This window comes from Myxocyprinus asiaticus, chromosome 43 (genome assembly GCF_019703515.2).
Source record: "Myxocyprinus asiaticus isolate MX2 ecotype Aquarium Trade chromosome 43, UBuf_Myxa_2, whole genome shotgun sequence".
Classification (NCBI taxonomy): domain Eukaryota; kingdom Metazoa; phylum Chordata; class Actinopteri; order Cypriniformes; family Catostomidae; genus Myxocyprinus; species Myxocyprinus asiaticus.
Window position 1 is genome coordinate 22,949,330 of NC_059386.1, and position 25,038 is coordinate 22,974,367.

At 38.0% G+C, this 25,038-nt stretch overlaps 1 protein-coding gene across 2 annotated transcripts in view; it reads left to right on the forward strand.

Annotated features, from left to right (window-relative positions):
• The window catches only part of LOC127433917 (disks large homolog 2-like), a 303,885-nt gene that overhangs the window by 30,744 nt on the left and 248,103 nt on the right, over window positions 1-25,038 (forward strand). The window contains exon 5 of one of the 2 annotated variants that reach the window (XM_051686267.1): window positions 4,570-4,635. In XM_051686267.1, coding sequence (XP_051542227.1) covers window positions 4,570-4,635 — 66 coding nt within the window. Of the gene's footprint in view, window positions 1-4,569; window positions 4,636-12,417; window positions 12,570-25,038 lie in introns of those variants that run through there. The other variant, XM_051686270.1, reaches the window with a different exon arrangement.

Genomic DNA, 25,038 nt, shown 5'->3' on the forward strand with positions numbered 1-25,038 from the left:
ATCAAAAATATATGAGATCATTGTGACAAGGAGGAGGCGGGGCTGGGCCATGAGTGTGCACGGCCGGCCCCTAATCGGGCTAATCAGCCATGGAGAGGGATAAGGCTGATCCGGATGCGGCAGTTCAAGAGAGAGTGAGCTACACGCAGCTGCCATGTGTGTGTGTGTTTATGTTTGTGTTTTTTGTTTAAGTTTTCATTAAAATATTACTTTGATGCTTTGTCCGGTTCCTGCCTCTTCCTTGCCCATTTTAACTGTGTTACAATCATGTCTACATGTCACTGCGGTTTACTGGCAGTGTGAATGCCCCTTACATATGTACGGCCATTACATAGGCCAGAAACATACTTTACACAAGTATGGGTAAGGAAATGCGAGCACACATACTACACAACAGATCGGTCTGTGACAGCTTAGACCGCATTGCTGAACTGCTCATACTTAATGAGCATCGGCGACCGTAGTGAGTGATTTGGCTACAATTGTGTGCCTAGAAAAGCACTTTATAAATGTGAGGAATTATTATTATTACGATACAGGAGTTTGGTCATAGACCTCAGAAATCTGTCTGCGAAGCAAAATCCAACCAAAAATCGAGTAGTGAGACCTAACCTAACCTAACCTAACCTAACCTAACCCTTAAAGAAACATTTTTGTTGGCTGGTCCACACAATGTAGGTGATTTCAGGTTTAATTATCCTTGTGGGGACATTTTCCCTCTGTTCTGGTGGCTCTATGATAACTTGGTGATTTATTTTGGTTCTATCTTTCTGTACTCTATAACTTGTTGTATAGGCCAGTTGAAGAGAGGACAGTTCCCTTAGGGGAGGTTTTATTTTTCAGCACAGTCAGTGGACAAAAAAAGGTCTGCAGCCTCTGATAACTCCAGCATCTGCTGTTCCCTTTGCCTTATTGCTGTTTTTTAGAGACCGTTAAATCTCCACAGTAATCGTTCTGTTTTACAGCATTTCAGATGCTGATGTTAGTGAGGCAAAGCTATCCCAAAGGAGAATTTTATCGCTCAAAGTCTAATCTTTCATAGCTCCTGGAAATTTAAAGGGATGGTTCACCCAAAAATGAAAATTCTGACTCATGTTGGTTCAAATCCATATGACTTTCTTTCGTCTATGGAACACTAAATGAGATTCAAAAGGTTTCTATATAAATAGCACCGTAAAAGCACCATAAACGTAGTCTCAAGTACTCATTTTTGAGTCTTAGTGGGTGGTTTCAAGATGAATGTTAACTTCTGGAGTCTCTGGTTTAGGAGAAACATCTGTGAAGCAGGAGACTTGCAGAAGTCTCTATTTGCTTTCCATTATCTCACTGGTAAGTGTGTGTGTGTGTGTGTGTGTGTGTGTGTGTGTGTGTGTTTGAGGCTGTGTTCTGGCCTCTGCTGTGATAAGTTGAGTGGAATAGCCGGTGACAGTATAATTAAAGGCAATAAATGAAGTTGTAGATATGTGAAGAATACAAATGACTCTACAGTGCAGTTTTGAGTATGCAGGCAGCTCTCTTTGTCCTCTCAGATGCTGGTGAGTTCCGCAGTGCTGCACAGGACTGCTGACACATCAATGCTCACAAAAGGCATAAAACATGTCAATCAAACACCTACTGATAAAATTGTACAAGTGTACTAGAGATTTTCTGTGATTAATGACTGCAAACCAAGTAAGTACAATTTTCATATAAAAAAATAAACAAAACTCCATGCACTTTCTATATAACAGATTGTCAATGCAAAATATTTGGTGTGCTGTAGTTTTACTGTTATCAAAGTTTAAATATGTTCAGTAAAACAAGACTTACATAATTATATATATATATATATATATATATATATATATATATATATATATATATATATATATATTATATATATATATATATATATATATATATAATACATTTTAGATCAGATCAGAATTGCTTATTCAATTTAGAATTAATAATACTACTTTATTGAGGAATACAGTAGAATTGGTATTGGCAGGCAGCCTAGGAACAACACAACAATGACACAATGCAAATGTACTTCTTCAGCTCTGCATACCTGCCGGCGGGTCCAAAAGGGGGTGCTATGTCATGAAAAAAGTTTATGATTAAAATGTTCAAGTCTCTGGGTATGTCAGGCATATGGGGTATCGTTTGAAAGCTTAGAATCTGATGAATTCATATATAAACATCTCTTCTGCATTCTCATGAATGCGACTCTACAGTTTATTTTGTTGCAGTAATACCACAATTCCAAAAAATTCCTAAAGAATCACAAAGTGAAATATGATTTCTGTAAGACATCAAATACAAACATCTCTGTTATGTGGCAATCACTGCTGCTGTTAGCCCCAAATTGCTAAAAACTGCTCTTACTTTAGGGATTTTTCTACAAAATGATCTATTGTTTACTTGTCTGTAAGCTTGCTTGTGTGAATAATCCAATGTTATATCAGAGATATGTTATTGACGCAAATGGGAGGATCTCAGCTTTCTAATGACACCAAGATTGAGCTTCTAGTCCACTCGGAGGCCAAGATATTAGATGAAACAATGGGGGTGGTACATGAACTGACAATTTGTGAGGGCTAAAATTTATTAGAGTGCCACCTTTGAAAAATGAGTGCAATTTTTGGCAATATGTCCACAGTTTGTGTGAATGATGAGCTTTTAAATTTGAGTGTGAATAACTGCAGGCGGCAGCCCAAAAATGCCCCAGAGTTGAAAACACAATTAAACTGGCTATTTGATGGCAAAGCTAAAAAGCAGAGCTAAAAAGCATGTTTTCAAGATCACACTGTAACCTGATTGTGTTTAATTTGAATACTGTTCTATGAGTGTTTGTGCAAAGTGTGATCCAGGTCAAGCGTGTCCTCATGTGAATAAATATATCTCAGTTGGTGTAGAGGCAGACAGATTACTTCAGTAGTCAGAGATTAGCCATGACTGAGTCACCACCAAAACTAATTGGTGGGCCACAATGAGATCACCTGGTTAGTTCCACTCCATTCATGTTTCTTTATGGAAACATCAACAGGTTTCTCAGATGCAAGTTTTAGATCTTAATAGACCCTTTTTTACAGATTGTGATGACGCATTTCCACCTTAATTTAGCAGTGTAATTCTAGTAAATCTTTTTTTACAATAATTTTAAAACTACGTATTTAATTTAAATCTATAATATATTCTTTGTGTTGTTATGTTATATTACTTTGCCATTAATAAATACATAAATAAATAAAACAGTCAGCACTGTCAACACTGCAATGGTGTCAGTCAACGCTGCAATGGTGTTTCAAATACAGCTGTAAATTTGGCATCTTTCTCTCTTCTGACTGCCGTAGTCCACCACTCTTTATTTTTTATTCGTCTTCAAAAAGTCATGGAAACATAACAGTGAAAAAAATAATAAAGTCAAAAATAATATTTGCTGTGGTCTCCTTTTTAACGCTGCAAAAGTTTACCCTGCTATAGTTTACTAATGGGAAATGTGAAAAGGGTCCATTATTAAAGTGGCCATATTCTACACTTTTGTAGCATGTTATTTTTGCTTGAGGTACACTTTTAATGTTAGTAAGATTTTTTTTTTTGCAGCAAAAATAGTCAGAATTTAGTTTTTCATGACCATTTTCCACCCTCTCTCTAACCCTTAAAATCAAACAGACTGCTTTTGATACTTTACATAAAGCACTTCTATACGTAAATGACCTCTATTTCAATTGGCTGATAACAATCATAACCATGAAGCTTTATAAAGAACTTGAACTTGCAACTTAATTTTATAAATAGTCTAGGAGGACTGGGTAGGGAGTTTTGCCTTTGAGCATTATGCATGTATACATAGAACAGCAAACTCTTATTTCAAAAGAGCAAGGACAGTCCTGTTTTCTATTATACTACTGGATATCCCCATCAAAATAACACAGCAATAAATCTTGAGAGAATAAACACACATTGTTACAAAGACTCTGCATCAATGGAGCCTCTAAAGTGTGTAATCAATTTCTGGGTGTGTGAGTATGTGTAAGTGAGTGTCTGTGCTGGTACGGTTGGCTGTTATTGCGCTCTGTTATATAATTTTTTTTTTATTATTATTTTTTTTTTTTATGAATTTCAGAGAGAAGTGTCTGGCCTTGTGGCCTCATACATTATTTGTGGACTTTCAAAAGCAGAATTTTAACTTAATTCCATGACTTCAAACGTTAAATGCTCTCTACATAAATACCAAGTAATATCAAATGAATATTAGTATGTGCACACTGTAAACAAGCTCTAAAACTGGTACTTACGATTATGGAACATTGTTACTCATTATTAACTTCTTGTTTATAGAACTGTTGTATAAAAGTTTTATCTCACTCACAATCATGCTGTTGTACTGAATATTAGCACGGCTATGATTACCTGCAACCTAGTGCCTATGAATGAATCACAGTCATGCTGATATTCTGTATAACGGCGCTCTGCTTAACTGATAATCAGTTGGAGGTTTTTGTCTGTTTGAAAAACTGGGGTTGTACCAGGCATTTGAGATCTTGACAACTGCTGAATGTGTGTGTCTCATTCTGTCTACAGTTGGGAGAAGAGAGCCACATGGAGCTGACAGTGGAGGAGCCAGCTGAAGAAAACACTAATACAGAGGTGAAAAACACACACTGCTTCTCACCTTCTGTATAGTTTTGAGACTGTGTAAATATTGCCATATGACAATCTGCATCTACACACTCTCATTGGCGGTTTTCCCATCCCTGTTCTGGATGTTTAATATGCATTGTGAGGGATGCATTAGACTGTTGATAAATGCCGCTGAATCATCACAAGTGCAAGAAGTGTGTGCTGCTAAAAGAATAAGAGGTTTTGAGATGGGTTAGCAGCCTCAACACATGCATGGACATCTGACTCTCAGTTCAAGTGCTGATTCATGTTAAATAACATCACACTGTTATAAATAAACTAATTAACTTTGTTAGTATTGCAGGGAAGTCTTAAAGAAAACATGAACTCATGTAGATATGGGTCAGGAGGTGATCTCATTGATTTCGACCATATCATGATTGTTGCTGTCAGATGGTCTGGTTTGAGTATTTCTGTAACTGCTGATTTCCTAGGATTTTCACGAACAACAGTCTCTAGAGTTTACTCAGAATGGTGCCAAAAACAAACAAAAAAACATCAAGTGAGTGGCAGTTCTGCAGATGGAAACACCTTGATGATGAGAGAGGTCAACGGAGAATGGCTAGACTGGTTCGAGCTGACAGAAAGGCAGCAGCAACTCAGATAACCACTCTGTACAATTGTTGTGAGCAGAATAGCATCTCAGAATGCACAACACGTCAAACCTTGAGGCGGATGGGCTACAACAGCAGAAGACCACGTCGGGAACTTTTTTTAAGGACCATAGTGTTCCTAATAAAGTGCCCAGTGAGTGTATGATCCTTGAATAAAGTCTGTCCAGCTTATTTAGATTTAAATTGGTTTATTCAGAGTTTTCTTAGAGAGAGAGAGAGAGAGAGAGAGAGAGAGAGAGAGAGAGAGAGAGAGAGAGAGAGAGAGAGAGAGAGAGAGCTTGCTTGCTACAGTGTTGAACTGCAGTATTGAAGTTATCTGTACAGTAGAGCTCATCGGTGACAGCGGTGTCAGGGAGAGACTCTTGCTCTCCTAGAGAAAGGTTTCTTAATTACCTCACACTAATTGGCACGGGAACGTCAGGCTCTACCAAGACTTTAAATATGACAAACGGAAATAGGACCTCCAAATTAAGATAAGCTGTCACCTCATTTAAACATTTGCTTGGCAAAAAACTGTTCATTTCAGTCATAACACTGAAGGTGGATCATATTTGTTTAGTCTCTAACCTTAAAAACACGTTCTCTCCATTTGCTATAAAGACATGCACACTGTTTGTTTGGATATTTGGAAAGCAATATTCAAGCATCTGTAACTGAATAATGCACCACTCATAAATTAAATTTCACTACTCAAACGAGTTTTGTGCACCTGTGAAGTCTGCTGCATTAGAACAGAGCTTTAAAATGAGACTGTTGTCTTAAGTCTGGATGCTTTTGTCTGTATTTTGTCTACATGTACTATTAGTGGGAGGCTAGGATTGAAGATTGGGCTCTTTTTGTGTACGAGTGTGTGTGTGGAGTTTTATACTGCCTTGTACAGCTCCCTTCTTGGAGGCGTGTTGATCTCCAATAATTGCTGTCTAAGTCAACCAGCTCCAATGCTCTCAGCATTTAGGCCTACACAGCAGTGAATAGCACACATGCATACAAGAACACACACTTATATTCATGAAATAGAGTGCATTGCAAAGTGATACCTGTTTCAGCCAATTGACATGCTTTCATGTACTTGATACGCTTGACTGCAGCATGTTGCATAGTACAATGTACAGTGGGGTCCAAAAGTCTGAGGAATATGCTTCTAGTTTGAATTTTTAATAGTTTAAACATTTTCAAATTCCAATTCCTTTTATTTACAGCTTTAAATTAGATTTTGAATCCCAGGTTGTCAGTGTGGACTTTTGGACCCCACTGTAAAGGCACTGACCTTGGGTCAGTTTGAGTTAAGTCATGTTTTGTAACAATACAAGCCCTTCTTTGGAAAATATGTGTTATGATTGACCCAAATTTATTCAAGGCCAAACCAAGGACTCTGAGTTTGAGACATCTGTGGCTTTTATTTGTTTGAAAAGAGGGCAGAGCCAATTATAGGCAGACACAAAGACAAACCCAAATATAGATGGAATAATAGAGAAAGACTAGATCTGTGAAAAAGTCCTGACTGCGAGAGACGGCCTAACAGAGGATGAAATAAGAACTAATGAATCTGCAACCTCTCTCTCTTCTTTTGTTTCTCGAGTGGGGAACACAGGCGTCTTCATGAGCTCATTTGCAACATCCTGCACAGGTCATCTCACTCTTACATATGCACTTGTTTGCTCAGAGTACCTGTGGCTCTTCCAGATGCTGTCTTTCTGCACCGTTAACATGAGAAAGCAGTACTGCACACACAGGTGTGCCGCCGGCTGACTATGCCTCAGGTGTTTTACACACACACACACACACACACACACACGTTTGAGAGTTGGTATGTCCTACTTAAACAGAGTCAAAATAAAGGCTTAATATTGATTATCTAAGAGGTTTGTCTTTAAGTAAACTGGTGTCCTCATATAAAAAGCATGTAGCATGGATAGCGGGTTAGTCCTCACTACTTGGACAAAGGTGCTCTGAGGCTAAATGGAGCTTACTCCACCTTCAGAAGAAACATTAGGGGTAGACAGTAAGGGGCCATTCAGATCGAACACATTGTTGCTCTTAAAAAGCTAGATGTAGCAAAATGTATATAATTGAATGTAGGTCTCTCTGTGTTTTTTTTTTTTTTTTTTTTTTTTTTTTTTAATTGAGAAGTTCTTTTTAACTTGACATGGTGTTTCAAAAATACGACACTCCTTCATGTGATGCTGTAAAAACAGCAAGATGCAACCCAATGGTCAAAGATGTCCTTTTGGCGTTTACATAGAAAAATAATTGAAAAACAGCGCAGACTTGCAAAAGCATGTTCTTGTGCTAAAAAAAAAAGCTAGCAATGGATAGAACAGAGAATAGTTGTCTCGAGGCGAGGAGTTCTAAAAAACGTGGCGCTTCTGTGTGAGACGCTTGGGGTAAAAAAAAATCATAAAAAAAGATACAGCAAGATGCAGCGTGACAGTCAGAGACGTCCGTATGTTTGCATAGAAAATGTTTTTTTTTTTTTTTTTTTTTTAATGGATGCAAAAAGGCATTCGGTGTGAACGGCCCCTTAAACTGGTGAAATTATGTAATTAAGTGCATATACCATCATTGCAGTCCCAGACTAGTGATAGATCATAGCTTTTTATGGATGTAAGGAGCCTTGTTTTGTGGAAACAGGCTTTACATGGTCAGCATAGTCCATTACAAAACAGAACTTGCCACTAAACAATGGCTCACCAGCCAAGTTCACGTTTGTGTGTAAGAGCCTCTGTCTCAATGTCCTGTCGACCCCGTTCCTTAATTATTCCCCTGCTTCTGTGGAAAAGTGTTGCGGAGAGGAAATTAAAGCACTCAGGCTTCATAATGTGATCACTCAAAGCGGCTTTGAGACCCATCAGCTGAAGAGCTTAGAGACTGTGAGTGTCTGTGACAGAGAGAGAGAGCCATAGTGTGTGCAGTGGCCATTGTGTTGCTGGATGCAGAATGAAAGCTGTGATAAGGGTGCTGTTTTGCAAGGAGTTGGAGCTGGAGGGGAAGGCAGTGTGTAGACAGCAGGTAAGAATGAGAGAACAAGAGAAAAGTTGAGAGAAAGAGCTGGTCTGGGTAGACAAATGCGTTTAAATTTGGAAAGGGAGACGGAGGCATTGGTCAGTTGGTCAGTGAATGTCTGTGGCCACTTAAGAACTGCTGCTCTGTGCTTGACTTTCTGCAGGTCATCACTTGGATATCCATATGTAATTTCAATGTGTGGAAAAAGTTTTTCTGTGTTTGTACAGATAGACAGGGTTCCCACAGTTATGAGAAGCTGTAAATATTATGGAATGTTAAAATTGTGATTTCTAGGCCTGGAAAAGACATAGAAATGAATAAAATCTTAAAAAGCTGCGGAAAGGTCATGGAAATATCTGTAGTGAGTATAACTTTTTCTAGTTGAAAATATTTTATTTGCTTGAAATTGCTCTTTGTGAGTGTAATCTATAAAATTATTTGTATACATCCTTATCCAGTGATGATGAACAACTGAAAAAATTGTCTATAGTGATTATACTTTATTTTCTAATTATGCTCAGCTGTAAAATATTTCATTGGCTAGAAATTGTTCTTTTTGAGTGCAATCTCTATAAAATGTTTTTTAAATTATATATATATATAAAAATCCTTATAAGGTAATCACAAACGACTGGAAGAGTCATGAAAATTAGTTGGTGAAAAAGTTTTGGAAGCCTGGACAGAGTATGAACAACAAAACTTTAATATTTAAAGCATTTGTGGATATTTGGCCAAACTGAAAATAAACCTTTAGTTGCTGGCTCACTATTGAATGGGCTCTCCATTTGTTTAAATCATGTTAGCGGTTTACACCTTGTTTACAATTTAACACTTTTTTTTTTTTATATATACGGCATACTTGCTTCTCATCAAAAATCTTTGTTAAACTCTGTTAGCATCCAAATCTGGGATCGTCTCAGCAACCTTAAAAAATATAGGATTATGTGATCTCTCTTCTTGTTTACTGAAAACAGTGGCTGCAGTAAGTATGTAAGGTTATTTCACTCTGAATCCTCCCCTTACCAGTCATTACAAATCTTTAAAGTCCATTGCATAAGTATTATCTTTCCTTCTAATCAGTGGCAAACACTGGGACACTGGGGCACTGTTATTTAAGGACGCACAGGACCAGAGACAGTATAAGGAGAAGGATACTGGCCACTGGTAGAACAATTCATGTTAGAAAATGCACCACTAAATACTGAGGCTGTAGGAATGGAATTCACATTTTACAGTTAAAGGGATAGGTCACCCAAAAAGGGAAATTTTCTCATAATTTACTTTAATGCTCCAGTGGTTAAATCTATATCTTCAGGAACTATATGATAGGTGTGGTTGAGAAACAGATCTATGTTTAATGTTTAAGCATACTTGGCAATAATGCTCACTATAATTCTGATTCTGATTCTGAAATATCTCACCCACACCTATTATATTGCTATAGATTTAGATTTAACCACTGGAGTCAACAATAAATATATATACTGCAAATATACTGTATACTAGTTAGTAATTGAAAAAAACATTTTCAGTTTTAATTGGTTTGTAAAAATAAATTCAGTTGAGCAATTTTGACCACAACATCTCATTGTCTAATAGGGTGCTGCTGAGCCCCCTAAGGTTAAAATCGCTCCTACTACTTTCTTCTCATGACTGTTTTATTTATTTGACAACAGCACACACATATTTCATGGTAGTTATTATATGACCACAGTAGACAGCCCTCTCCTCCTATCTGTTTATTCATTTAAATGATCAGGGAAAGTATTGATATAAAGAACAGATTTTGTATGATGATGCATTTGGCCTGATGTGCCAATCTCTGCTCCAGCACTGCTGCTATTTTCTCTCTGTGACCTGAGTAGGAGAGAATAAATATTCATATCCCTCCTTATATATTCCTCCTTCTTTTAATCTGTTTTAGGGGCGGACAAAGGTTGAGATGTAATATAAGTCCTTATCAGTTATTGCACATCATTTTCTTTCTTTCTCTTTCTCACAATCCTTTAGTTGGCATAGAGACGTGACTATAGTAAAAAATGCATTATTGACTCTTTCTTTCTAGCCATATTGGATTGTCTGGCACTTTAGCTTCATTTAGCTAAGGTGATTTCCCTTTTCAAAGGCTTTCGATAAGAAAGGACTGATATACATTATTCTGTGATATTAGCAGCAGACATAAACAGAGAGATGGAGTGAGAGTGTGTGTATTTGTCTGGGTGTGTTGCGGGGCTGCTTTAACCAGCAACTGCACTCAGTAAATCAATAGTATACTTTTTTTTTTTTTTTAACGGCCATTAATTTGGCAAGAAGCACTTGTTCCTGGAGCAACATACTTATTCATCATTCTATCAGTCAGATTTTAGGGCTAGATTTAGGGTTAATGTTGGGTAAGGTAAGGGGTAGGGTAATAGGCTTGTACACCATTCTCATCAACCTATTCCTTTCCCTACAGTTTTAGGGGTAGGTTATGGTTAGGGGTTGGATTAGGGTTAGAGCTGTGTTTCTTTGACATAAATGTTGTTCCAGGAACAATAAAAGATGGTGATCCAGGAACAGTTCATACATGGCAAAATTTTGGTAAGCTTACCATCAGTGCTGCATTTATGACTGTACTATAATCTAATTTAACAACGACTTCTTTAAAAATAAAAATTAAGGAGTACGCATTTTTAACGTTAACAAGTTATGGCTTTCAAAACACATTTTACTTCCATAATGTGACACATTTCTGAGTAAAACAGTATATTCAGTGAGAAAAAAAAGTAGGATGGGGCTTGATTTTATCTATTGGTAATTGATTGGATCATGAAAAATGTTACATACCGGAATGTAGCCGGTTAGTTCAAAAGGAGGGGTTGAAAAATAAGAAGTATCCGTTATGTTAGATGAAAAGGAAATTTGTTTCAGAAGCAGAGCAAGTTATTACATTTTGAAGAAAGATTATTAAGCTTGATTTGACAGTTATGTTGCAGGTTTTTTTCTACTTTGCCAACAAAATATCAATGTTCTGTCTTTGCACTGTCAAACAAACAAGTGATAGCCAGTGCTAATGCATTTTACCAATTGGAAATTAGCATAATTAATTCTGATACAAGTATCAGAATTATAAGGCTGGCCAGTATGAGTAAGGAAGCGCGTCATGGTTTACAAGAGAAACTTGTGCCATTCACAAACCAAAACAGTCCAAAACAATTTCAAAACAATATAAAATAAAAAAAACATTTAAATAAAAAAAAACAAAAAACTATGTAAACAATGACGCGCTTCCTGACTCCTCCACGTGACGCGTGATCTTACCAATGAGCTTACGTCATCCCTCTCATGAGCACACGTCACAGAGATGTATGGAACTGAACATTTGTAGTTAAAAAGTATATAAGTATTGTTTTGTTTCTAAAAATAATCAATCGTTTGCGTTCAGAAGAACTTTATTTGTGGATTATTTTGATGCACCCTAAATATGCATTTTGGACCGTCAGAAAATGGAGTACATTCACTTGCATTGTTTAGAGGAGGAGGCCTGAAATGAAATCCTAAAAGTCTTAAATTCTGTCTTGACATGGCCTGAGGATGAGTAAATTATCAGCAAATTTTCATTTTTGGGTGAACTATTCCTTTAAGCTCACTCGAGGTTCATTGGTTTTCCAAGACACCCCAAAATAAACCCTGATTGATGTTTTCAATGTCATGAACTTGCTTACTCCTTTGTAAAACCTTCAAAATGCCCAGAAAAGCCTGAGATTCACTCCTACACTTCATTTCCTTGCATAACTGGCTTAGAATTTGTTTAGCTTTGCCACAGATAGCCAAATGCAAAAACTCAAAAGAAAGCAAAAATCAACAGAGACTGTTTTCTTATGCCTTAGTGTAGACACTCTGTGCTTGAAGGGAATCTTCAGCATTGGCTCCCATCTGCGAAAGGAGTATGTGTGTGTGTGTGCGTGGCGAGCTCCAGAGGAGGAGGGATGCTCTGTGATCTCAGCAGCAACAGAGGCAGCAGTCTGAGCCCCAACCATGCGGCTGAGATGCGGATAGCGCTAACAGGCACCGGGTTGTAGGACTACGGCAAGACCATGCGTGCACACAGAGAGGACTTGCACATCTGTCAACGCTAGCTCCAGCCGTGCCTTTCATCTGCCGTGGCTTAGTCTTTCTCTCTTTTTCAGTCTCTCTCTCTCTTTCTTTTATCTCTCTGTCTTTGTTAATGTGTTGCTGATGAATGGGAAAGTAGCTTGAGCTTTTTGGCTCAATATGGATTGTCTGTGTATTGTCACAACTAAGGTAAGAAGCACGAGAATGCCGATGAGAATTGCAAGAGTATGACAGGGAAGAAGCTTTTTTGTTATTCCGGATTTGTGCGTGTTTGTGTATATGTATTAGCTATAGAGGTTTATTCTTGTATTGTCTTTCTGTTTCTTTCAAACAGTACGTTCAGTGCGGAATGTCCTTGTGTTGCATCGCACACTGAACAGACTCTATCTCGACTCTGTTGAGCCGTCAATGCGTAAACTTGTCTCAAACTTCAATGGAGGCTCACACACAGATAATGAGTCTCTCTGTAGGTAACAAGGCTTTTAGCTCCCTGGAGCTGTATTGGATCAGATACGGCAGTGCTAGTGGAATATATTATTGATGGTCAGTCCATCAACAAATGGTTCATGGTTTTATCAGATTTTCCCGCCTTGGGAACTGTATCCGGATGAGAACCCCTTTGAGGGGCATTAGAGGGTTAGGAGTGCAAGTCTGCCAGTCCTACTTGGGCAAAAGGAGTTTATATGACCGGAACAGAGCTGCTCTGCTTACAAGCTTCTAAATATACAGAATAAGTGATTTGATCTCTGGGTTTCTGTTCAGTTTAATGTTCTCTGTGGGCTTTCTAAGCTCGCTCATTCTAGTCTGAATGAATGAGAGGGAGCGAGAGGGTGGGTTTGTATCTGTTATCTAGACAGCTACTTGTATCTCTCTCTCTGATCAGTATTGCATCTGCGATTCAGCATCCTAAACAGCTGAAATATTAATGTTTGTATTTGCATGCTTTGTTAACCGTATGCTGGAAGTGCCCTTGATGGTAATGTGGGCAGCTTGGCTCTGTGCAGTGAATTCCAAATGTGGAGCTGCTACAGCTGAATGAGATGTGTCTAAATGCTGACATTGAGTTTCATGTGTATTCTGTCTCTATAAAAACCTCAAAAAAGGCTAATTTACAATGTAAAATTCTTTCTTTTATCCCTCAATATGCTCACAAAACAATAAGAAAGCTTGTTTATTTGATCATCGCAAGATCAGCCCAACATACCAGACTGGCTCAACCAATGATGTGAGTTTAGGACAGATCTATCTGATTGTCCAACCAATGGAAGGCAGGGGAGAAACCTGTTGTTATTTTGGCAATTCCATTTAGTGAGCCTTTAAGTATTCCTCTCTATACTTCTTCAAAAAAGTACTCTTGCACTACCAGGGTACAGTGATGGAAGCAGATGGTAAGACCATGGTACTAAATGATTGCCATTTTTATATACTGTACCATGGAACATGTCCAAGAAAACATGGTATTACCATGGTACTTTTTGGTAGATTTTGTGTTAGTGAGCCTTCTGTGTGAATGCGAGCCGGTGCCGGAATGCCCGAAAATTTGATCCTGGTATCAGACAATAGTAACATTGCCAGAGTCAATCTCTGGACGTGTCTGTGTAAACAGATGCAGAGGTGTTACCGTGAAGGGTTTGTGTCGTAGTGTTGTCATATTTATCATGTGAAGGAGAGAGTTTTTGTGCAAAATAGAGATTCAACAATTTCACTGTGTACTGCGGTTTAAAAAACATATGTCATAAACTGCTGCCATTTGTTTTTCATTCACGGCATTGTTCGACTCAGGATTTCTTTCAGAATCTTTTTTTAAATATACAAGAAAATAAATTAACGTTTCTATTGTAAATATTAGTTAAATAAAAAACAAAAACAAAAAAACAATAGGCTCCATTTACAGCTTCACCAACCTGACGTGATCAAATAAATTCATTTTCATTCAGAGTGCAGCACACCGAATGTCGGAACTTTATTTCCCCCTCATATATGGTGCGGTTTAAGTCCGCGATGTAGGAATACTTTTGAGTATTTAAAAATAATAATGATGGTTACCCAATTTGTAAATTGTGATGAAAAAAGGTGCTGTCTCATGCAGGGAATACTCCAAAACTGAAGTAAGGGAGAGCTGTGACTTAGTTGTGTATTCACTGTCAAGCGTCAAATTTACTACAATATTATACATGACAAAGTTAATAAGGGACTTTTATTGACATAATATTTTTGTTTATCTTCTATTTATTTTAATTAGATCAGACACAGTTGTTAGAGGGGGATTTTACACTGTAATATGTTCATGTTACAATGTGCCCCGCACCTGGGGCACGTTGTAACATTTCACTTTCTTTTTTTCCAGGTAGATGGCTGTGACAAGGAGGAGGGTGGGGCCGGGCCGTGAGTCTGCACGGCCGGCCCCCAATCGGGCTAATCAGCCGAGGAGAGGGATAAGGCCGAGCCGGATGTGGCAGTTCAGGAGAGAGAGAGCCACACGCAGCTGCCGCATCCGGCTCGGCCTTATCCCTCTCCTCGGCTGATTAGCCCGATTGGGGGCCGGCCGTGCAGACTCACGGCCCGGCCCCACCCTCCTCCTCGTCACAACAGCGAAAAAAAATCACGCTGTATTCATAAAACAAGAGAAACATATTTGTACCAGACACTTTTACCAGTTTTGAAATGACTCGATAGACAGAAAATATTTTACAAAAATGGCAGCGCTAGTCAAAAAAAAAAAAAAAAAAAACAGCAACAAATAAATAATCATTATTGTAATAAATGCTAATGTCTGATGAACAATTTATAGTTTTACCTTGTCGGTGTAGTTCGTTTTCTTTATTTTTAGGAAGGTAGGTCCGTTGACAATCAAACTAAATTACAAACGCAATTACTGTATGCACAACTTAAATGTTGCAGGGCAGTATCAATTAAAATTATTATTTATTTTTTTAAATATAATTTTTCTATTATATAATATTAATAATATTGCAATGCACCTTAATACCTTGAATATTTTTATGAATTTTTTTTGACAGTTATCACTTTCACTTTCAATCTTTATTGTCCTTAGGAGGCATTTCAGTTGGTAGACTGCAGGCAATAACACAAAAACAATTAACATCGAACAAAGCAGAAATGATCTTATGAGCTATTTATAAAAGTAGGCCTAACTGCCGGAATAAAACCAATAAAATTGCCTATCATGCAAATCGCATACAGTAACCTGGGAGATACTCGCCATCCGCACAGATGATTAAATTAACCGTCAGTTTAGTTTTACTATCCACAATTTATTTGTTTACAAGATGAAGAAAGAGCAGGCTTCTCGAGAGAAAAGATGCGGTCATCAGTAAACTCAAGATGCTTTACATTAGACGTCACATCGTGATGTCACTTTGGTCTTTATGGTTGTGCTGGAATGTGTGTGAATGCGAACACAGATTACAGGAAAGCTCTTGCAGTGTGAATAAACACATTTTTTCAGTCCCAGAACAGTTGCCAGAATGACTTTTCCAAGGATTAATACTGGGATCTCTGTGTGAAAGGGGCTTTATAGTAAAATATTTCATGTTGTTTATAATGCACATAGTCTATTTTCATTATGTTGTTGCTTTCTGTAGATATTTAGTATGAACTCACCTGAATCACAGATAACATGTATAATTTATATATTTTCAGATACAATCAGTGCTTTGATTATGCAGACTAGCTTTTGGTCCCAGCTGTGCCTGTGGTATTTTTGTTCTGAACTGTGGAAATACGGTCACCCACATAGTCATTATTTTAAGTTGGACTTTAAATCATGATTCATGCCTCATGAAAGAAGGTGTTTATTTATTTTATTTTTTTGCTCCAAGTGGCTAGATCAGAGTTTTCTTTAGAAAATGTCCTCCACCTAATTAATTTGAATACTGAGCACTAGTGGTTGACCATTTTTTGCTTGTATATCTAAATATCTAAAGAGCAAGGTCTTTTATAATACAATACAATACAATATAATTATTTAAACAATTGCTATATAAAAAACGCTTTTTTGCTATTCAGCTAATAGATAAAGCATCATTACACAGTTTCATATCATATCTGACCACAGTGTTTTCCAAAAACAAAAGCCCCGAAAGCAAATAAGTCATTTTTACTGTTGATCCAAATTGCACTGAACAAACAAAAAGTATATAGATGAGGTCAGCAGCTCAAGCAAACAGCCAACTCTGTAGGGAAACTCTATGCTTTACGGTAAAAACGAGCACCATCAGGCTTTGTAGCAATTTTGCAGTGTAATGATGCTGTTGACAGAGATCTGGCTGATCTGTGGTACCATGGGAGGTATTGTTCAGTCTCCACAGGGTGAACCCCTCTGTGTAGAGGAAGAAATGGATAGTATTTATCTTGGAGAGAAAGAAAAAGTGAAAGACGAGTGGAAAGATTAGATGCAAAGAACAAATATACCTCTGGACTGCAGAGAGGAGTCTTTCTCTCCAACCCATTGGTGCTGACTTAAAGGGGACATATTATGCCCCTTTTTACACAATGTAATATAAGTCTCAAGTGTCCCCAGAGTGTGTCTGTTATGTTTCAGCTCAAAATACCTCACAGATCATTTATTCTACCATGCCTTTATACCCATGTTTTGTAGCGCTGTTCCAAAAGGGCTGTTTTAGTGTCTGTAGCTTTAAATGCAAAGGAGCTGGAAGTGGGCTGTGCCTTTACTGCTGGTGCCATGGATACCCTGGCGACAACAATGCAGGAGAAATTAAACAGTTAAAAAATTATAAACAACACGGAGAACACACTAAGTCAATCATCTTAATGTATTGTGCATAACATAGGTCGAGTTATGAAATACGAAAAACAGCTATAGTTGTCGAAAATCCCACTATCGTTTCATAATCGTTTTTGAAATAATGACCGGTTTTATTACACAGAAAATCTTCATTGCATGACCAGTCAAGCGGGACTGTGGAGGACGCCAATCAGTTTATATCGTAACCGAAACAGAGCAACAGCTTCATTGTAATGGAATAAGGTAGTTAGGGACTAGTTGCTACATTACACAAAGCACAACGTTTTCACAATAAAAATTTTTGGTGCAAATTCAGAAAGCTAAATTGCAAACATTAAAAAAGTATATAGTGCGAAACTTACGACTTGCAAATCTGAAGTTGGGTCACAGAGAGTTTGTATCATTCCATCCTTGATCCTTAGCTTTGAAGCAAATCCAGCCTTGTGTTGACTATTGTTGATGAAGCAGTCTGAGTTAGCACAAGCGGTTCTAGCGTGAGATAAATATGGCAGACTGTGCGCTGCTCGCTCAGGTTTTAATGAGGGCGGATCTAAGCTACTCAGGCGGATCTCTTCCCCAGCTGTGGGTGGTACCTTTCCCTTTTTGACGCCATAAGGGGCTGCAAACCTGAACGGCTCGTTCGGAGACACTGTTTTTTTTATTGATGGGGAAAGGAAAGAAACGAGGGGATGGTCTTTTACCATATTTTGTGGTTGTCTACACACACTGGGGACACATAATTATGTTAAAAAAAAAATTAAAAAGTGGATTTTGCATAATATATCCCTTTTAAGCCAAGATTCACAGACTACCTGCGGAAAGTTGGTCCAATTTTTGCAAGCCCCCAATTTGTGAGATATAACATAAGATTGGTCTGCAGTGGATTAAACATTCAACAAAGTTCAGGACAGAGGCATACATATTTAAGACACATTGTTCTCAGACATTCATCCTACCGTAAAATGTAATTATGATCTAACGTGTCATTGTAGCCAAGCTGGAATATGGGGAATAAACATTGTACTGTAGTACAAACAATGGTGTATGTCATTTAGGAGTAAGTCAACTGGGGGAATTTCTCTTTTTGTGAAGGGTCTGCATTTTGAAAATATCTTAAAGAAATGGATAAATGCATCATATTTAAACCTAAGGTCAAAAGAGCAAAAAAATAAATTAGATTTCATGCAAAGAATATACAGTATATCTATATCTATATATACTGAATCTATCCATATATCTGTCTGTCTGTCTGTCTGTCTGTCTGTCTGTCTGTCTATCTATCTATCTGGATGGATGGATTACACATCCCAATTTCCACCCGGCCAACAGGATTTATTTATTTTCAGCTTCTTTTCTCCACTTTTATTATAAAACAAGGAGAGAGGACAGTTAATGATGGGGAGGAGATGAATGAACGAGATTGGGAAATGTTGTGAGCCAGATTCGAACTTGTATTGCCCACATGAGTGCCACAACTCAGCATGTCCAACAAGAGACCTCTTTTTTTCACAGATAGCATGGATATTTAGAATTGGATGAAGGCATAATCCAATGCAAATTCAAAAGGCCTTAAATGTGTCATCATATCACCAGGAAAGTGACAGTCACTGAGAGAAAATGATCCTCTGGAGGGAATATCCTCCCTCACAAGATACAATTATATTGTACACGCTGAGAGATATTGTACTCAGTATCATCACAGAAAACATTTCAATTTGTTTTTTTAGTTTTTTTGCACTCTGGCTGTAAAGATTTTGTGTGAGTTCTTTCTATTTTAAGTCACTGTGAAGTATACAAGCACATCCAATGCCCTCCTCCCCCTCCCTCTACTGCAAATGCACGCAACTATTTACAGTATCTGCCCCTCTCTTTCTCTCTCTCTCTCTCTCTCTCTCTCTCTCTCTCTCTCTCTCTGCGTGTGTGTGACTGCCTCCACTCTTTCTGGGTAGTTAATGTTACGTAATAGTTTGCGGGATGCACTCAGTAGGTTACGGCTGAGAGAACAACATCCCACACACATGCTGAAAGCTGACGCTGCCTTGAATGCATGTGTGTGTTTTAAGTCCCCCACCGCTGCTGTTTTTAGTGGTGTTGTCAAAGGTGATATAATGACAATCTCTGCCTCCACTCCAGCAGAGCAAACCCTTCCTCACCCTCCTCTCCTCCACTGGACAGTGTGGGATCCAGGGTTCACCTACGTAGGAAACGCTCATTTATTTTTTTCTGGCCCACAAGGCCACTCGACTTTGTCTTACATTATCTTTAGATGGAGCAGAATAAATCTGCAGTTTTTCTGTTCATTCATTCAGGCGGAGGTGTAACATTTTAAATGTACGTTGCCCACATGTTTTGATGGGTTTTAGCACTTTATCACCAGGTTTCTGTGCAGGATTGTAGCTGACTTTCTGAATGATGAAATATTGAAGAGAAACATCTGTCAAAACTTGGGTGGGGAATCAAGAACCTGTTCTTACTCAGAACCATTTCAATTTTTAAAAAATCTGAGTCAGAATCAGAATGAGATTTATTGCCAAGTATGCTTACACATACAAGGAATTTGTCTTGGTGACAGGAGCTTCCAGTGCACAAAAATACAAAACAGCAACAAGACATAGATAATAATAAAAAATAATAAAAAATTGAATAAAAAAATAAACAAAGTATATAAAAAGAAAATAAAGCATATATAGAATACACAGTAAGACAATATGTGTGTGTGTGTGTGTGTGTGTGTGTGTGTATATATATATATATATATATATATATATATATATATATATATATATATATATATATATGCACATATATACATACACACATACATAGTAAATCTAAATCACATAAATCTAAATACAAATCTGTTATATACAGTGCAAGGGAATGTAAAGAGGTTGGATGTGTTGGATAAATGTAAAAAGAATAGACTGTGAATTGCACATAATTATTGCTCAATGGGGCAGTTTTAAATGTTCATGAGATGGATAGCCTGAGGGACAAAACTGTTCCTGTGCCTGACAGTTCTGGTGCTCAGAGCTCTGAAGTGTCGGCCAGAAGGCAACAGTTCAAAAAGGTAGTGGGCAGGGTGAGTGGGGTCCAGAGTGATTTTTCCAGCCTTTTTCCTCACTCTGGAAGTGTATAGTTCTTGAAGGGAGAGCAGGGGGCAACCAATAATCCTCTCAGCAGTCCGAACTTTCCTTCTGATATCTGATTTCATAGCTGAACCAAACCAGACAGTTATTGAAGTGCAGAGGACAGACTCAATGACTGCTGAATAGAACTGTATCAGCAGCGCCTGTGGCAGGTTGAACTTCCTCAACTGGCAAAGGAAGTACAACCTCTGCTGGGCCTTTTTCACAATGGAGTCAATTTGGGTCTCCCACTTCAGGTTCTGTGAGATGGTAGTGCCCAGGATCCTGATTGACTCCACTGCTGCCACAGTGCTGTTTAGAATGGTGAGGGGGGTCAGTGTTAGGGTGTTCCTCCTAAAGTCCACAATCATCTCCACCTTTTTGAGCGTGTTCAGCTCAAGGTTGTTTTGACTGCACCAGACAGCCAGCTGTTTAACCACCCTTCTGTATGCAGACTCATCGTCATCTCAGATGAGGCCGATGACAGTGGTGTCATCTGCAAACTTCAGGAGCTTGACAGAGGGGTCCTTGGTGATGCAGTCATTGGTGTAGAGGGAGAAGAGTAGTGGGGAGAGCACACATCCCTGGGGACAAATATTGAAACTGAAAGATTTTTATAATGTTTGGTTTGGTTCTTTACTCCCTGCTGAAAAAAAAAAAAAAAACCCAGCTTAGACCCAAATAGATTTCCAGACTGGTTTATGCTGATTACTGCTGGTTGGGGCTGGTTTAACTGGTGGACCAGCAAAATCAAGTCGTTTATCAGCAAAAATGCTGGCCAGGCAGCATGGTCTTTCTGGTGATTCTGGTTGACCAAGGAAGTCTTGCTAGTTGAGTTGGTTCAGAAGCCTTGTTAAGTTAGTTTAGAGCCAGAATTGTCCAGAAATTCCTTTCTCAATCCTAATCCAAACCCAAACCGTGGTTATTCGATAAAGCCGGCTCATGCTAATGTTGCATAGACCTATTATTTACTGACTCTTGTTTGGAGCAAAGGGTTAGCTCTGTTCCTAGAAGGTCATAAAAGGTAATAACATAATGGATTTATTGTAAGTCTTTAGTAAAATATGTCCTCTAGATAGACATTATGACTTTATGTTTTTCCCTCTCAAAATTTTTGCCGTCAACCTTTGTATTGTGCAACATTTGGAGTTACTGCATTAACACATAACGTTAATAGTCCTGGTGTTAATGTGTGATGGCTTCATGGTCTGAGGAGCATTGCAGGACTGTTGAGTTTAGGATTGTAGAAAAGCCTTCCTGATTCTCTGAGCATCCAACATAATCCTGTCCTTGCATTTGACGATGTACCGTTGCTAAAGATGAGCAGTGAGTGCTGGACAGCAGATATTCCCAGGGATATTCCCAGGGAGTAGGTCAGTCCGGATGGCGCCCTGGCCTGAATCAGGCGGGGGAGGAGGGCGTGGCGGGGCCGTGAGGGTGCACGGTCGGCGCTGAGTCAGCTGATCAGCGGGAGAGCAAGATAAAGGGGAGCCAGAGATGCCAGTTAGAGAGAGAGAGACATGTGGCTGCTGTTTGTGTGTGCATCTTTGTTTTATGTTGTTTTAAATTGAATTTCTGTCATTGAAGTTACGCTCCTCCTTGCCCATCATTTACCCATTACACTTGTCTTTTTAATCTTTCATCAAAATTTAAAAACTTGCTCCACCTCTGAGGTGACTTTCCTTTTAGCCTGACATCACCTCCAGACTGACCTCGCTGTGAATTTGGCGACACTAGGTAGAAAGTTCTTCAGCTGACTTCAGTCCGTGCTTACCGTATTTTGAACCACTGCCCCAAGTGGCCAAAGCTGGAAGTGTTGTTAAACGTGTGGGCATGTGTGAGCTCCAGTTTCTGAGTTAAATGTCCACAGAGTGGCGCCAAAAGCGAGTTATAAAGCAAGTTGTAATTTAAGTTGTAAATTATGTATTACAATCAACAGGAATACATATTTTATTACCCATCTGCCCTAACCCAAACCCCAACCCTAAACCTAACCGTCAGTGGAGTAAAAATGTGAAGGCGCAACTTCAGGTTTAGCTGTGCATTCGCTTCATTGTCTGTGCAGATACGCACAACGTAGTACAAGCTTAGTTATGCATTCCCTTCATTGTCTGTGCAGAAGTGGTAATATAATATTTATGTTGTCGATATAGCTGAGTAATGTCATATATATAGGAATGCAAAGAAAAAATTAAGCGCCTCAGTTTACCGGTGTTCAGCTCTTACAGTTCTCGCAGCTCAGATGGGGCAATCCTCAATTCTTTAACTGGATCATTTAACAAGGTTTTATTCAACAAAGTTTTTTTTCTTCTAAAACATTGTTTGTGCATTGGTCATATCTTGGAGTGTTATTTATTTCTCACATTTTTTTTTGTTTTTTTTTTTTTTTTTTTAGAAATGTCTACCTATCCTCATGATGCTTATTTCCATCTCGAATCAAAAAACACCTGGTACATTTTTGTCAGTAATTTAGTTGACAAGATTAACACTGCTTCTAAACGTGTATTCACTGTGGCTGAAAACATCATAACCCCAGTGAGGTCCTCTCTAAAACAGTACAGTGTTTTTTTAATGTAAAAAATCTGATAATTGAAAAGCTTTCAGCCAAGGTAGGACTGAAGCATTTAATTGTGCACTTGTTTAGTGACATTAAGTCGCGTTTAATATTCAAGTTTAGCCATATTAACAGATTTTGACATTCTGAAAAAATTGCAACCGCTACAGCCCTCATTGCCTGCAAACTTGCATTCAGGTCTGACTCCATTCTGGTGTGGAGCGCCTAATTTACATGATTTCATTTTCGATGGATAAAGTCAAGTCATTTGTTTCATGTTGAATATCCTGTTTTGCTTGGAAATCTGTCACATTATGGATGTAAAATAGGTTGCAAGTTTCTTTTTGTGTAGACTTCAATATGGTTACTTAAAAAACAAGGCCCACTCACGGCAGTCCTACAGGACACGTAATCCATGCTATGGCATAGGATATCCAAGAAAGTTGCTTCCCCATAGTTTTATGGGAAATAACTCCTGCAGTCTGGCAGCAGCTCAGTGAAGCGGATGTGCTTTGTTGCATCGTTGTGTGGGTGAAACTGCTCCAGTTCTCCCACTGACACCTCACATAAAGTGCTATGATTACCCAACCCTGAGGAGTTTTTGAAGAGATGTGTTTGCAAGAGGCCTAATGAGGTAATAATGGGGATCTACTGAACATACAGTGGCAGTAGCAGACTTTGGGGCCCCTCGGATGGGGCTCTGCTGTGTATACAGTGATTTTGAGCACTTAGATAGAGTTTTGTGCTCTGAAGTGTGTGATGTATGTTAATGAATGTGTCTGTTCTGCAACTGTGCTCCAGGCGCTTTAGAGTCATGCAACATCGCACACGCTGTGAGTTAATGTCACTGGGTTGCATGTCTAGTCTGGCACATGTCCATCAGGATTAGAACAGCACTGTCAGAATTGCAGCTGTCTGGAAGTATCCTGTGAAGACTTAGAGAAAACCAACAAGCTCTACACAGCTGTTTTTATTTTATTTTATTTTATTTTATTATAAAACGGAAAGTTACGATTGGAGGATCCACTTTGTAACTATGGTAAAAAAAGACACTTTACTCCCCCTCCTGCCTTCCAAACCTGAATGATTTTTTTTTTCTCCATTGAAGTCAAAAGAAAATATTTTGAATGATGTACTGGTTGCTCTTTTCCATGAAAATACAGTGAATTGGGACTGAAGCTTAAAAATATCATAAAAATAGTTCATACAGCTTTAGAAGGCTTGAAATGTTGCTCACAAGTTATATGGACTACTTTAATAACACTTTTATGGTGCTTTTAAGTCCTTCAGAAGCTGGAAAGCTCCTGTCCCCATTTATTGCAATTGTATGGAAAAGGACAACCAGTATATTATTTAAAATTTCTCCTTTCATTATTCTGCAGAAGACAGAAAGTCATATGGGTTTGGAACAACATAAGGGAGAGTAAAAACAGAGAAAGTGAACTTCTCCTTTGATGTACCAAATTGTTACGTAGCTTGGCAACCAAATATACCTTACAGTTAGGCTATTGAAATATATTGCAGTAAGAAGAATTTTTTATTTTTTATATTATTATACTATTGTACTAATTAATACATTTTTTGAACAGTTTTAAACAGTAATTAATACATTTTTTTAACCATTCACTGTCATTGCATCTTTTTTTTTTTTTCATAAAATGAATGACGACTATAAATGATGACAGAGTTTTCTTTTTTAGGTTAACAATCCCTTTAATGCTTAAAAACACATTTGCAACAAAGCCCTGCTTTTATAAATATATATATATATATATATATATATATATATATAAACAGATTCGATGCATTATGGGGTGATGATTCTATAATTTACTGTTGTCTTAGCAGAATCCAGTGTTAAAAGTATAAAGTATCCATTTGTCATACTTGAGTAAAAGTAAAGATACCTTCATGGAAATTGACTCAAGTTAAAGTAGCTCATGAGAAAATGACTCAAGTAAAAGTATTAAAGTAACTGATTTTAAATGTACTTAAGTATCAAAAGTACAATTGCATAAATTATGGAACAGTTCATTAAACCCATGCAACTTATTTGATTGGTTGTGCTCATAATTTACTCACCCTCATGCTATCCCAGATGTGTATGACTTTCTTTCATCTGCAGAACACTAACAAAGATTTTAGAACAACATTTTCACTGTATATCTTGCCATTGCAATCTCTAAGCATGATCATAATTTCAAGCTC